This window comes from Triticum dicoccoides, chromosome 3A, assembly GCF_002162155.2.
Source record: "Triticum dicoccoides isolate Atlit2015 ecotype Zavitan chromosome 3A, WEW_v2.0, whole genome shotgun sequence".
Classification (NCBI taxonomy): domain Eukaryota; kingdom Viridiplantae; phylum Streptophyta; class Magnoliopsida; order Poales; family Poaceae; genus Triticum; species Triticum dicoccoides.
The window spans coordinates 698,423,012-698,439,328 of NC_041384.1; the positions used below are offsets into that span (position 1 = coordinate 698,423,012).

General features: G+C 42.6%; 1 protein-coding gene across 1 annotated transcript in view; it reads right to left on the reverse strand.

Moving 5' to 3' along the window:
- Nucleotides 1–832: 832 nt before the first annotated feature.
- Nucleotides 833–16,317, reverse strand: part of LOC119272954 (FHA domain-containing protein FHA2-like) — a 75,820-nt gene continuing 60,335 nt past the window's right edge. Inside the window, exons 2-4 of the mRNA XM_037554292.1 lie at nt 3,968–4,508; nt 2,933–3,090; nt 833–1,249 (exon numbers count right to left, since the gene is read on the reverse strand). Coding sequence (XP_037410189.1) covers nt 1,040–1,249; nt 2,933–3,090; nt 3,968–4,508 — 909 coding nt within the window. The 3' untranslated portion in view covers nt 833–1,039. The remainder of the gene's footprint in view (nt 1,250–2,932; nt 3,091–3,967; nt 4,509–16,317) is intronic.

Below are 16,317 nucleotides of genomic sequence, written 5' to 3' on the forward strand. Positions count from 1 at the left end.
TTGCTAGCTACGGAGCGGAGCAACATGTTGCTGACATATATCTTGGAGACTACATCCAGAGGCAGTCGATGATTTAAGACGCGCAAATTCAGGCTTTCCTATCTCCACTGTAATGTTCTGCATTTTATCTTCAGATTGTATTCTGAATCAGTCGAAACAAAATATGTTGCCACGTGTTGCTTTTCCTCCTCGTTGGAAGCCTCCTGATCCTCGTTGCTTTCCATGATAGCCTCCCAAATATGTCGTAGGACGAACCATGATTTGCCTCCCAAATCAGCACAACAATGAACCTGGAAGTTGCATTGCTGCCCCTCCTGTTTGGAAGCCTCCTGATCCTCCTTGCTTTGACCGCTGAAGCTTCGGCCTTGCTGTGAGTGAGTATGAAGATGAGCCATGCCATCATGTATTATTATGCCTATTCTCCAGCAAATGGATGATCGGTTGGTTCTCTTTTATATTATTTTCTTCTAAAAAAGAGGTGCCCATATGGCAGCTCATATTACCGCAAAACTTGCTTCTCAAACGGAAGACTTGCCCCTGCTTATTAACAAATTCAAACTGATCCAGACTATTAGGATCCTTTCTGGGTTCTGTTTTATTCATGTAAGATTGCATCCAACATGACTGTAAGTCTGTAACCATGTTGATTTGACAATATAAGCTCGTTGCTCTCAAAAACCATAATTTACTCCATGGCTGCTGCTGCTGCTGGGAGCCATTGCAGCATTGTGCAACCGCCTCGCTGCGACAGGCGGCCGTGTCGGGCGATAAGGGCATGCTAAGTTATGTAGTTCAAAGAGGCAACATCAAGTCTGAAAAGATACGAACTGAATATACCACTTAAAAGTCGAAGTTTCCACACAACATTGTCGACACTACAGAGCTAAGTCAGAGAAACTCAGGATACAGTGACTCCATCAAACTGATGCTCTCTCATACACAAATCAGGACACGACCCGGCCTTCTGGATACTGGACTACAGGTGCGAAACAAAACGCAAGAAAAGCTTAGAGACAGACTTGCTGGTCTGTGGTTCCGCCTAGGAGAGCAAGGAAACCAGCGAGACAAACTCCAAGATCGCCCTGCCCTTCCATTTCGTGTTGATGACGAAGTGCTCTGGGTGCTTCCTGAGCAGCTCCAGCAGCCCGAACCACGGCCTCCCCTTGGCTATAATCGGCGACCAGTCCTCCCAGGTCAGGTACTTCCGCACGCTGGTGTGGTGCCACACGTTGCCAAACCGGTGCACAAGCTGTGAGTAGACAAACAAGTAAGACTTTGCATGTACAATGATTGTAACTATGTGTAAAAATAGTCCGCTCATGATTCATTGCTATGCTTTTACATAAGAAAACCAGTTTGCGAAGGAAGCCTGAATTTACATAAGAAAGCACGATTAATCAATTTAAAAGCGAAGCTTTCCAGATAGTTACCAGAGGATATACTTGCAAGTCTTTCCCACTAGTTGTAGAAGAAAAATGTCAATATCAGTAGAAAATTGTCCGTAGCGAGTCATGGCTCCACAAAAACGAAGCGACAAGATTCAGCACAAAACATGTTTGGAGTGACAAGTGAAGGATGCTAGCAAGCAGAGCCATGCATTAACAGGCTTAAAGCCTAAGAGCCTAAAATTAACTGCCTTCATGGATTTATATGATAGTTTTGACAAGTTATAGTACATACACCTCTCTCGAAATAGGCTTTCGCCCAGCTTTATATATATATATATATATAACCCAAACAGCCAAACTCATACAAAGTGGTAAGAAACCATCATACAAGCACGTCAAAAGAAAAATAATATGGCACCTGACCAAGAGCACAAGTGTACCTTACCCAACTTTGAGCATGAAAACAGGAGACGCGACATCTAACAAGAGACAACCAAGACTACTGAATAGGACCGGGGCCTCACCACTTTGAGAAACCACCTTACACCAGAGTACCGAGCACACCGAGCCATCTATGGAAAGGGCCGACTCGCCGTTGAGATAGCAAGGACTTAGAACAGCGGAAAGTAGTGGCTACTCTCGGGTGTAGTACACCCGAGTTAGCAAAAGATTGAAAAAATGTGATCAAACATTGTCCAAAAAATCTAAACTTTTGGGACATAAAACATTATCAGATGTGTGAGGTCCTTGCAAAATTTCATCTAAATATAACATCTGAGGAGCTCTCACCAAAAATAACAAAATCACTGCTCAAACAGTGCACAAAACTTTCAGCAGCGATTTTGTTTTTTTCGGTGAGAGCTCCTCGGATATTATTTTTCGATGAAACTTGACAAGAACCTCAAACATATGATAAAGTTTGATGTAGCAAAATTTCAGATTTTTTGGATTTCGTTTGATAAACTTTTTTCAAAGTTTTTGCTAACTCGGGTGTAGTACACCCGAGAGTAGAAAATCCAGTCTCGAAAAACAGATACCATGGAGACACTATAAATGACAGGAGATCACTAGACCATGCCACACCAGAGTCGAGGATACTAAAGTCCTCGATAAAAGAGCTGCCCGCCCGGCTGCCGCGTGGTGGTGGCGCTGACGAGCAAGAGGAGGGTCGCATTTTTTTTTCAATCCTCCACCGAAACCTTCCACATCATACGACATACACCTACAGGCTACAACTAAGCTATATTAGACAGGTAGGGATGCTAGCACCTGACTTCCATCGGCAGATGATATTCTCAGAATGCAGTTTGCATTATTATTCTTTTGAATCAGGAAGACTTTTTTTAGTGTCATAAATTGTGATGATATTCTATATCATAATTTAAACTGTAATGGTATGGTCCATCCCATCAATGTATAAACACAGTAAACTACTTTCAGTATATTTAACTTTTCCAAGCCAGAGCAAGACTAATTAGGTTAGGCGTACTTTAGCTTCAGTATAGAAGTTGGATAGGAAATATGTGTGTTTTTCCATGACAAACCTCTGTGTGGAGTTTTCTCATAGGCATATATTGTCCAGGACCACATAGGTCAGATAACACAGTCGCAACAGATGACACGACTTCCTTCTCTTCCAATTGAACGATGTGCTGGTTGTCCACATCCCCGTCACCCCTCAGCCTTATTTCTGGTCTGTTGTCTGCACACACAAAAAGAAGCAATTTCAGGTCAGATCAAGCAAATATTTCCCTACGCATGGTAAAAGATAATGAGTTTGGTCTTTCACTGGACAAAACTCCAAAGAAACAGAATGCAGCAATAGCTTTTGAAATTGAAGGTCCATAGCTAGAAGTCTGGAAACAAGAACAAAGTTCACAAACAGCTTCTAAAACTTGCATCATACCATTTACTAATTCATACTCCCTCCGTCCCATAATATAAGAACGTATTTTACATTATGCTAGTGCAAAAAACACTCTTATATTATGGGACGGAGGGAGTAATTCTTAATAGTATGGCTGCTGCTTTAGTGATACAAATACCATAGATAATGTACTTAATTTATCCCTAGAAAGTAAGATTGGAAGATGTCAGACATTCAGATTGAAATATCTTGGTGTGCATCTTTCGATGTGTGAATATAACTGCATCTCTGCTACTTTTTTTCTCCTATAAAAGGTAAAAACATAAGAGATGCAGTTATGTTCACACATCATGATGTGCTAATTCAGATATAAAGCATAATGTTCTTACATAACACCACTTGCAATAGCAACTAAAAATATATGTGCAGTTGCAGGAAACATATGATGAGAGTTGCTTAAGAGATATTCCCGCAATACTACATCTGAGTTATAATGTGCATATATCTATCTCTATAACATGTAATATTGCAATATCAACATTATCTTACTTTGTAGCCATGAGTTGCAACATGCAAATAACGCGTACAGCCAGATTGAGTGACTGAACAAGCAAAATCATCATCAGCTCTACATATGTTTCAGAAGAGAAACAAGACTACTAGGAAGGGAAAGTATACACAGTAAAGATGCAGAGCAAGGATTATGTATCACCTTCGCCGACTATTCCTATTGGTTCAACATTGATTCTGTGCCCACCGTAGACGTCCAAATCTCCGGGAGACTTCTTGGTTATCTTCAGCTTGCCCTTCATTCCACTTGCACCGACACCATTCCCAACGTCATCACTGTCCCAGCCATAATCACCTTCAGGGAGGCGGTCATGGAAATCGGACACACGAGGGTGCCCTGGCTGCACATACGATGGCGGCGGGATCTGTGAGGGAAGAACAGGGGCTTGTTGAGTAGCGGCAAGCGACGCAAAGATAGACCTCGTGGGCAGGAGGAAGTAAAACCACTTGTCCCCAATCTGAAGGAGGTCCTGCGAGTCAAGCTTAAGAGGAGAATTCCCAGGGAGATGCAGGACGCCCTCAACATGGCAGCCATTCTTGCCGATGACATTGAGCGCGAAACGGCGGCGCTGGAAGTCATAGAATATCCGCGCGTGGTGGCGCGAAATGTTCATCCCCCCACCAAGGCTGGAGAGATCGACATCCACCGTCGATTTCTTGCTGTTGCGGCCCCCACCAAGGCCCTAATCAAACAATGGATTGGTGGAACAGGTTAATTAATGAGCTATCGAGATGGAAAATATGCGAGCAGGGCGTATCTAGAATTCTAGATGCACGGGCAGACACAGATTTTAAGAGGCCAGTGGAGCTTAACTAATCATCAATGCAACAAATGCTCATATATGCAACGGCGATGACAACCACTATCCTGGCAGGCCTATTCATGATATGATACAATACAGAATTAGTGATGAGTTGAAAATCCTAGTAAATCGGCGATGTGAATGTCGGACTACAAGAGAGCTTCAGGTGTGGTGCACCTGCCCTCTTACCGGAGCGTCGTCAGACGAGCCGCCAGCGTCCGCTATCCGGCGTCGCAGTCGCGGGGGGGTCTGGACGCAAAACCCCGCCTCCCTCCTCCACTCCGGTCGCCGGCGCTACAACTCTGAACTCACCCGTCACCGGCGCAAAGACAGACTGGTCCTAGCCCGGGAGGCCACTCGGCCGTTGCACGACGGCGGGAGATCCCGGCCGGCCGGAGAAGATGCCCGGATCTGGGTGGGGGTCGAGCTGGGCCCGGTCACGCGAGACGACGAGCTCTCCCTCTCTGCTTTTCGTGTGGGCTTTGTTTCTCAGGCCAATAGCTTCTACAGCCCATGAAAGTTATGCCCAACAGGTTAGTGCCCATCTAATTAAAAAGAGCACAATACAAACAATAACTAGGGGGTTTTTCTGAAAGAAAATGAACTAGGGTTTATTTGTACATGCAATGAATAACTACCGAGAGACAAAATTTTACTCTTTTGCACATGTATTAAATCCAGGCTTGACATTATTCCTCTTCATATTTTGCTCGTTCTGATCTAGGCATGTAAAGAAGATGAAAATGATTATATGAAATTATGTTTGCAAACAAAGAGATAGATAGCTCTTGAGACTTGATCATCATTTCTTTGTATCATCTCATAGTTTGACATGACAAGTTAAACTTTAGCGCAACACACATGAATGAGATCGCGATGTTGGCAAGAAGTGTTGACCATCATATGACAACAACTAATTCTATAGACATAATATGCACCATTTAACATTTACATATCCAATTATAGATTTATTTGAGGCTGCTCTTCAATAAAAAGGCCACTTATAATATAATAAGTACAATAATTAGTTTAGCAGGGTATAGTCTAGCAGAAACGCTACTAATGAGGAGTCTAGCTGCGTTTGTCAGCTATGAAACATTGCTGGTACGATTTTGACATTTTTGGAATTTAAGCTCAACTATTTGGCTTTTGCCTTCCAATTTATATCAACACATAGTTTAAGTATATACTTAACCGTTTATTAACATAATATTTGATAAACACCAAGAATTTTATGGAAGTTTAGAAGGGCAGCCAACGGAATTGAAATGTCGTTGTCCGGCAGGTTTAATTGACAATAGAGATCGATGTTGGCAATGTTGATCATATGACAATAAACAAATTCTATAGACGTAATATGCACCATGCATTTAACATTTACATATCCAACTTTGGATTTATTTGAGGTTGCTCTTACATAAAAATGACACTTACAATATAATAAGTATAATACATACATTTGCAGCATTTTCTGGAAGCTAAACCTGCTAGAACGTGCACTGGCCACGTTTCTGCCTAGGCAACCGCTGCTAGTATGCTTTATGTATTTTAGGAGTTCAATCATTAATTGTTGTTTTTTCTTTTGCTTTTCAACTTGTATGAACAGATAGTTTTCGTGTGTACAATAAAAAACACAACAACTTAATGCATAACAAGGGTTTTTAAATGTAAAGCATAAATTACACACATATCTTTACACATATATAATAAACTTAGCAGCATCCTCGACTAGACTGAACGCTGCCAGTAGTGCAACTACCTACCATGATCCTGGGGGCTGCACACTGCTAGTTCTTTATGGTTGGTACTAGCATGATACACCACACTAGTAGCGTTTGTAGCGTTTACTGGAAGTTGCTTTTATCAAACGCTGCTAGTAGTCTTCGCAGGTAGTTGCTTTTATCAAACACTGAACGCTGCCGATAATTTGAAAAAATAGCTGCCGCGTTCAGTTTCATGATACGCTGCTATTAGCAAAATCCTATAAGGGGTTTATGTACTAGTTCTACAAAGAATCAAGAGATGAAATTTATGCAATCACCATACATGAAATTGAATTAGTTACACCTATGAAAATAAACATATAAAACCATATTTAAATGTTTGTTGCGAGAATGACCCAAATCTATTATCAAAGTTCACCGGAAGTACAAAGCACCTCAAACATAATAAAAATCACATCGAGATTTCGAGACCACCGAGCGACCACTACCGCCGTCAGAATGAGCCGCCGACACACCGCCGTCGCCGCTCCCCCACCAGAGCCGGCTTGACCTTATCGGTGACAGCCGGGAAGTCTTCGTGCACGCGGCCCTAAGGACCAACGCCCTGGAGCCGCAGTCATCGTCGTTGTACCCCTGAATAGATCTGAAACACCTGACACCAAATCTTACCGCATGACGATAAACCCTAACCTCACCGTCCAAAGGAGATGCCAGGAATCGACGTCACAACTTCGCCGACTATGTCCTGATGAACGAACTTGAGAAGGATTAGAACCCGGAAGACAAACAGGAAGAAGAAAGCACCGCCATCCGCCTGAGTGCTGCACCTGTGAGGACTAAAAACCCCTAACCTAAACTACTAACCGGAGCAGAAACACCGGGATTTCCCTCCCCGGCCGCCACCGGCCGCCGGAGCGGCAGGCAGAGGGGAGGCGAATCCACAGGCTCGCCAGTGAAGCCTGGAGAGGAGATTACATCAATATAAATTAGATTCACCTTATCTACAATAAGGATCCTTAGCATCTATCTATTTTATATTAAAAGTAATTGAAAGACTAACCAGAAAAAGAGAATTAGGCTACAAAATCTCACAAGAATTAGAAACAGTTGGCCCTTAATTTAACAAACTAGCTAATCACAACCATTGGATAAAATTACCCACCTATCTATCAAAAAAATAGAAGGATGGTACATAGTAAAGAAAAGAACTAATCATAATATCTATCTTTCAAAATATATCTTTCAAAGATTCACTAATTATGGACTCCCTAGAAATTCCCATGTTAATTCGAAATTACCGATACTAATTATGGAGTACCTAGAAATTCCCACAATAATTAGAAATTATAGGTCCTTAATCTGATGGTGCTGAGTTATAATGGTGCGGATCCACCCTTATAATCCTTGCAACCTGAGAAAAACTATGGACCATGGCGTTGTGAGCAAGAGGCGGCCGCTGGTCACTGTAATCTGAGAAAAACCAAGGTGACTGCGCGGTCACCTTCCAATCCAGACGCATGAAGCAATGAGCTCAAATCATACAACTTATCTAGGGATGGCTTTCAAGTGGGTTCCATGTTCTTGATATGCTGATGCTGATTATCTTCCTTGTGGTGCTCTTCATACCACATATGGAGTCTCGACTTCCAATGTCTACCGGAGTTCAAGAACATTGAACCCTGTAAGAATGAACTCAAATCATACAACTTATCTAGGGATGGCGTTCAAGTGGGTTCCATATGAAGCACGTGCGTGATTTCAAGTTTAACTTAGATACATTACACTAGTCCTGTATCACCTGGACTATAAAGAAATCGGACTCCATGCCGCTGGCACCGAACCTATGAGCCATACATTGCCATCGGTGATCCATGTAGGCAAGGCAGCGTCACCATCAACTTAATGATAACCTAACGTTAGAGGTTTTTAATCTGTAGTCTCGATGATACAAACACATCAATGCATGTACTACCATCCGTTGATGCGTGGAGACCATGTTACAATGGCAACACTAACACACTAATCTTTTTATCCATATATTTACCAATACTTTCGCTTTTCTATTCAGGGTTGATCTATAATTTCCCTTTTTTCTGTCAGTGCGTGTGGCGAATCTGAAGTTCTTGATGTGTCAGCTTCACACGCGTTGTGTTTTGCTCTAGCACATATATGGCAAAGACACATGGATCATTGATGCTTAGGGGGTGCAAGGATGCCGACATGACTACTGGAATAGTATGTAAGAATGAAGTTAATCAAGCATGTGAAATTATCTATGAGGAGAGTGGTTTTAGCATAGGAGATGTTCACACATCATGAACTAAAGGGCTACAATCCAAGGGTATATATGAGGATGCCCATATCAACACCATGGCGCTCTTTAGCTCAAATGCTTATATGAGAGAAAGCACTTAGAACCTATATAAAGTTATAAATGTACTTACAGATTACATTCATTGACAAGAAGTATTTGGCTTTCGGGTACTGATAACCCACAAGTATAGGGGATCGCAACAGTTTTCGATAAGTAAGAGTGTCGAACCCAACGAGGAACTAAAGGCAGAACAAATTTTCCCTCAAGTTCTATCGACCACCGATACAACTCTACGTACGCTTGACGTTCGCTTTACCTAGAACAAGTATGAAGCTAGAAGTACTTTGTAGGTGTTGTGGGATAGGTTTGCAAGATAATAAAGAGCACGTAAATAAAAAGTATGGGCTGTTTAGATAAAGAAACAATAAAGTAAATATAGCGAGTGTGGAAAAGTGGTGGTAGGAGTTGTGAAATTGCTCCTAAGCAATTGACTACTTTACTAGACCGATAGCAAGTATTATGTGGGAGAGGCCACTGCTAGCATGTCATCCCTTACTTGGAATTCTATGCACTTATGATTGGAACTATTAGCAAGCATCTGCAACTACTAACGTTAATTAAGGTAAAACCCAACCATAGCATTATATTGGTCCACCTTCAATCCCGTATGCATCAATTTCTATGCTAGGTTGAAGCTTCTGTCACTCTTGCCCTCCAATACATAGTCCTATCAACATACAAGTAACCCTAGGGTGTGATCCACGCGCGCAATCATATGATGGGCACCAAAGGACAGCAACATAACCACAAGAAAATTAAATCAATCATAGCAATTCATCAACCACCGATAGGACAACGAAAATCTACTCAGACATCATAGGATGGCAACACATCATTGGATAATAATATGAAGCATAAAGCACCATGTTCAAGTAGAGGGTACATCGGGTTGCAGGAGAGTGGACCGCTGTAGATAGAGGGGGGAAGGTGATGGAGATGTTGGTGAAGATGGTGGAGGTGTTGGTGTAGATCGCGGTGATGATGATGGCCCCCGGTGGCACTCCGGTGCCACCGGAAGCGAGGGGGAGAGAGCCCCCTCCTTATTATTCTTCCTTGACCTCCTCCCTAGATGGGAGAAGGGTTTCCCCTCTGGTCCATGGCCTCCATGGAAAGGGAGGGGCGAGAGCCCCTCCGAGTTTGGATATGTCTCTTTGTCTGTCTCTTTTTCTGCGTTCCTAGATTCTTGAAGGAAATATGCCCTAGAGGCAATAATAAAGTTATTATTTATTTCCTTATATCATGATAAAAGTTTATTATTCATGCTAGAATTATATTAACCGGAAACATAATACATGTGTGAATACATAGACAAACAGAGTGTCACTAGTGTGCCTCTACTTGACTAGCTCGTTAATCAAAGATGGTTATGTTTCCTAACCATTGACAAAGAGTTGTCATTTGATTAACGGGATCACATCATTAGTTGAATGATCTGATTGACATGACCCATTCCATTAGCTTAGCATCCGATCGTTTAGTATGTTGCTATTGCTTTCTTCATGACTTATACATGTTCCTATGACTATGAGAGTATGTAACTCCCGTGTGCCGGAGGAACAATTTGTGTGCTACCAAACGTCACAACGTAACTGGGTGATTATAAAGGTACTCTACAGGTGTCTCCAAAGGTACATGTTGGGTTGACGTATTTCGAGATTAGGATTTGTCACTCCGATCGTCGAAGAGGTATCTCTGGGCCCTCTCGGTAATGCACATCACTTAAGCCTTGCAAGCAATGCAACTAATGAGTTAGTTGCGAGATGATGTATTACAGAACGAGTAAAGAGACTTCCCGGTAACGAGATTGAACTAGGTATTGGATACTGACGATCGAATCTCGGGCAATTAACATACCGATGACAAAGGGAACAACGTATGTTGTTATGTGGTCTGACCGATAAAGATCTTCGTAGAATATGTAGGAGCCAATATGGGCATCCAGGTCCCGCTATTGTTTATTGACCGGAGACATGTCTCGGTCATGTCTACATTGTTCTCGAACCCGTAGGGTCCGCACGCTTAAGGTTTCGATGACAGTTATATTATGAGTTTATACGTTTTGATGTACCGAAGGTTGTTCGGAGTCCTGGATATGATCACGGACATGACGTGGAGTCTCAAAATGGTCGAGACATGAAGATTGATATATTGGACGGCTATATTCGGACACCGGAAGTGTTCCGGGTGATTTCGGAGAAAACGGAAAGCCGGAGGGTTACCGGAACCTCCCCGGGAGAAGTAATGGGCCATATGGGCCTTAGTGGAGAGAGAGAGGGGCAGCCAAAGGTGGGCCGCGCGCCTCCTCCCCCCTGGTCCGAATTGGACTAGGAGAGGGGGGGGGCGCCCCCCTTTCCTTCTCCCTCCCCACTTCTTTCCCCCTCCTAGTAGGAGTCCTACTCCTACTAGGAGGAGGACTCCTCCTTGGCGCGCCATAGGGGCCGGCCGACCTCCTCCTCTCTTGAACCTTTATATACGGAGGCAGGGGCACCCCAGAAACACACAAGTTGATCCACGTGATCATATTCTTAGCCGTGTGCGGCGCCCCCTGCCACCATAATCCTTGATAATATTGTAGCGGTGCTTAGGCGAAGCCCTGCGACAGTAGTACATCAAGATCATCACCACGCCGTCGTGCTGACGGAACTTTTCCCCGACACTTTGCTGGATCGGAGTCCGGGTATCGTCATCAAGCTGAACGTGTGCTAAAACTCGAAGGTGCCGTAGTTTCGGTGCTTGATCGGTCGGGCCGTAGAGACGTACGACTACATCAACCAAACGCTTCCGTTGTCGATCTACAAGGGTACGTAGATCACACTCTCCCCTCTCGTTGCTATGCATCACCATGATCTTGTGTGTGCGTAGGAAATTTTTTGAAATTACTACGTAGAGGACACGTTTTGATGTGTAGGTAAGATTGGTTCTTGCTTAAGCCCGTAGCAGCCACATAAAACTTGCAACAACAAAGTAGAGGACGTCTAACTTGTTTTTGCAGGGCATGTTGTGATGTGATATGGTCAAGACATGATGCTGATTTTATTGTATGAAATGATCATGTTTTGTAACCGAGTTATCGGCAACTGGTAGGAGCCATATGGTTGTCACTTTATTGTATGCAATGCAATCGCGCAGTAATGCTTTACTTTATCACTAAACGGTAGCGATAGTCGTGGAAGCATAAGATTGGCGAGACGACAACAATGCTACGATGGAGATCAAGGTGTCGCGCCGGTGACGATGGTGATCATGACGGTGCTTCGGAGATGGAGATCACAGGCACAAGATGATGATGGCCATATCATATCACTTATATTGATTGCCTGTGATGTTTATCTTTTATGCATCTTATCTTGCTTTGATTGACGGTAGCATTATAAGATGATCTCTCACTAAAATTATCAAGAAGTGTTCTCCCTGAGTATGCACCATTGCGAAAGTTCTTCGTGCTGAGACACCACATGATGATCGGGTATGATAGGCTCTACGTTCAAATACAACGGTAGCAAAACAGTTGCACACGCGGAATACTCAGGTTATACTTGATGAGCCAAGCATATACAGATATGGCCTCGGAACACGGAGACCGAAAGGTCGAGCGTGAATCATATAGTAGGTATGATCAACATAGTGATGTTCACCAATGAAACTACTCCATCTCACGTGATGATCGGACATGGTTTAGTTGATTTGGATCACGTGATCACTTAGAGGATTAGAGGGATGTCTGTCTAAGTGGGAGTTCTTAAGTAATTTGATTAATTGAACTTAAATTTATCATGAACTTAGTACCTGATAGTATCTTGCTTATGTATGTTTGATTGTAGATAGATGGCCCGTGCTGTTGTTCCGTTGAATTTTAATGCGTTCCTTGAGAAAGCAAAGTTGAAAGATGATGGTAGCAATTACACAGACTGGGTCCGTAACTTGAGGATTATCCTCATTGCTGCACAGAAGAATTACGTCCTAGAAGCACCGCTGGGTGCCAGGCCTGCTGCTGGAGCAACACCAGATGTTATGAACGTCTGGCAGAGCAAAGCTGATGACTACTCGATAGTTCAGTGTGCCATGCTTTACGGCTTAGAATCGGGACTTCAATGGCGTTTTGAACGTCATGGAGCATATGAGATGTTCCAGGAGTTGAAGTTAATATTTCAAGCAAATGCCCGAATTGAGAGATATGAAGTCTCCAATAAGTTCTATAGCTGCAAGATGGAGGAGAACAGTTCTGTCAGTGAGCATATACTCAAAATGTCTGGGTATAATAATCACTTGATTCAGATGGGAGTTAATCTTCCAGATGATTGCATCATCGACAGAATTCTCCAATCACTGCCACCAAGCTACAAGAGCTTTGTGATGAACTATAATATGCAAGGGATGAACAAGACTATTCCTGAGCTCTTCGCAATGCTAAAAGCTGCGGAGATAGAAATCAAAAAGGAGCATCAAGTGTTGATGGTCAACAAGACCACTAGTTTCAAGAAAAAGGGCAAAGGGAAGAATAAGGGGAACTTCAAGAAAAACGGCAAGCAAGTTGCTGCTCAAGAGAAGAAACCCAAGTCTGGACCTAAGCCTGAAACTGAGTGCTTCTACTGCAAGCAGACTGGTCACTGAAAGCAGAACTGCCCCAAGTATTTGGCGGATAAGAAGGATGGCAAGGTGAACAAAGGTATATGTGATATACATGTTATTGATGTGTACCTTACTAATGCTCGCAGTAGCACCTGGGTATTTGATACTGGTTCTGTTGCTAATAATTGCAACTCGAAACAGGGACTACAGATTAAGCGAAGATTGGCTAAGGACGAGGTGACGATGCGCGTGGGAAACGGTTCCAAAGTCGATGTGATCGCGGTTGGCACGCTACCTCTACATCTACCTTTAGGATTAGTATTAGACCTAAATAATTGTTATTTGGTGCCAGCGTTGAGCATGAACATTATATCTGGATTTTGTTTAATGCGAGACGGTTATTCATTTAAATTAGAGAATAATGGTTGTTCTATTTATATGAATAATATCTTTTATGGTCATGCACCCTTGAAGAGTGGTCTATTCTTATTGAATCTCGACAGTAGTGATACACATATTCATAATGTTGAAGCCAAAAGATGCAGAGTTGATAATGATGGTGCAACTTATTTGTGGCACTGCCGTTTAGGTCATATCGGCGTAAAGCGCATGAAGAAACTCTATACTGATGGACTTTTGGAGCCACTTGATTATGAATCACTTGGTACTTGCGAACCGTTCCTCATGGGCAAGATGACTAAAACACCGTTCTCCGGTACAATGGAGAGAGCAACAGATTTGTTGGAAATCATACATACAGATGTATGTGGTCCAATGAATATTGAGGCTCGTGGCGGATATCGTTATTTTCTCACCTTCACAGATGACTTAAGCAGATATGGGTATATCTACTTAATGAAACATAAGTCTGAAACATTTGAAAAGTTCAAAGAATTTCAGAGTGAAGTTGAAAATCATCATAACAAGAAAATAAAGTTTCTACGATCTGATCGTGGAGGAGAATATTTGAGTTACGAGTTTGGTGTACATTTGAAGCAATGCGGAATAGTTTCACAACTCACACCACCCGGAACACCACAGCGTAATGGTGTGTCCGAACATCGTAATCGTACTTTACTAGATATGGTGCGATCTATGATGTCTCTTACTGATTTACCGCTATCGTTTTGGGGTTATGCTTTAGAGACGGCCGCATTCACGTTAAATAGGGCACCATCGAAATCCGTTGAGACGACACCTTATGAACTATGGTTTGGCAAGAAACCAAAGTTGTCGTTTCTGAAAGTTTGGGGCTGCGATGCTTATGTGAAAAAGTTTCAACCTGATAAGCTCGAACCCAAATCGGAGAAATGTGTCTTCATAGGATATCCAAAGGAAACTATTGGATACACCTTCTATCACAGATCCGATGGCAAGACTTTTGTTGCTAAATTCGGAAACTTTCTGGAGAAAGAGTTTCTCTCGAAAGATGTGAGTGGGAGGACAGTAGAACTTGATGAGGTAACTGTACCTGCTCCCTTATTGGAAAGTAGTACATCACAGAAAACTGTTTCTGCGACACCTACACCAATTAGTGAGGAAGCTAATGATAATGATCATGAAACTTCAGGACAAGATACTACTGAACCTCGTAGATCAACCAGAGTAAGATCCGCGCCAGAGTGGTACGGTAATCCTATTCTGGAAATCATGCTGCTAGATCATGATGAACCTACGAACTATGAAGAAGCGATGGTGAGCCCAGATTCCGCAAAATGGCTTGAAGCCATGAAATCTGAGATGGGATCCATGTATGAGAACAAAGTATGGACTTTGGTTGACTTGCCCGATGATCGGCAGGCAATTGAGAATAAATGGATTTTCAAGAAGAAGACTGACACTAACGGTAATATTACTGTCTACAAAGCTCGACTTGTCGCAAAAGGTCTTCGACAAGTTCAAGGGGTTGACTACGATGAGACCTTCTCACCCGTAGCGATGCTTAAGTCTGTCCGAATCATGTTAGCAATTGCCACATTTTATGATTATGAAATTTGGCAGATGGATGTCAAAACTGCATTCCTGAATGGATTTCTGGAAGAAGAGTTGTATATGATGCAACTGGAAGGTTTTGTCGATCCAAAGGGAGCTAACAAAGTGTGCAAGCTCCAGCAATCCATTTATGGACTGGTGCAAGCCTCTCGGAGTTGGAATAAACATTTTGATAGTGTGATCAAAGCATTTGGTTTTATACAGACTTTCGGAGAAGCCTGTATTTACAAGAAAGTGAGTGGGAGCTCTGTAGCATTTCTGATATTATATGTAGATGACATATTACTGATTGGAAATGATATAGAATTCCTGGATAGCATAAAGGGATACTTGAATAAGAGTTTTTCAATGAAAGACCTCGGTGAAGCTGCTTACATATTAGGCATAAAGATCTATAGAGATAGATCAAGACGCTTAATTGGACTTTCACAAAGCACATACCTTGACAAGATTTTGAAGAAGTTCAAAATGGATCAAGCAAAGAAAGGGTTCTTGCCTGTGTTACAAGGTGTGAAGTTGAGTCAGACTCAATGCCCGACCACTACAGAAGATAGAGATAAAATGAAAGATGTTCCCTATGCTTCAGCCATAGGCTCTATCATGTATGCAATGCTGTGTACCAGACCTGATGTGTGCCTTGCTATAAGTTTAGCAGGGAGGTACCAAAATAATCCAGGAGTGGATCACTGGACATCGGTCAAGAACATCCTGAAATACCTGAAAAGGACTAAGGATATGTTTCTCGTATATGGAGGTGACAAAGAGCTCATTGTAAACGGTTACGTTGATGCAAGCTTTGACACTGATCCAGACGATTCTAAATCGCAAACCGGATACGTGTTTACATTAAACGGTGGAGCTGTCAGTTGGTGCAGTTCTAAACAAAGCGTCGTGGCAGGATCTACATATGAAGCAGAGTACATAGCTGCTTTGGAAGCAGCAAACGAAGGAGTCTGGATGAAGGAGTTCATATCCGATCTAGGTGTCATACCTAGTGCATCGGGTCCAATGAAAATCTTTTGTGACAATA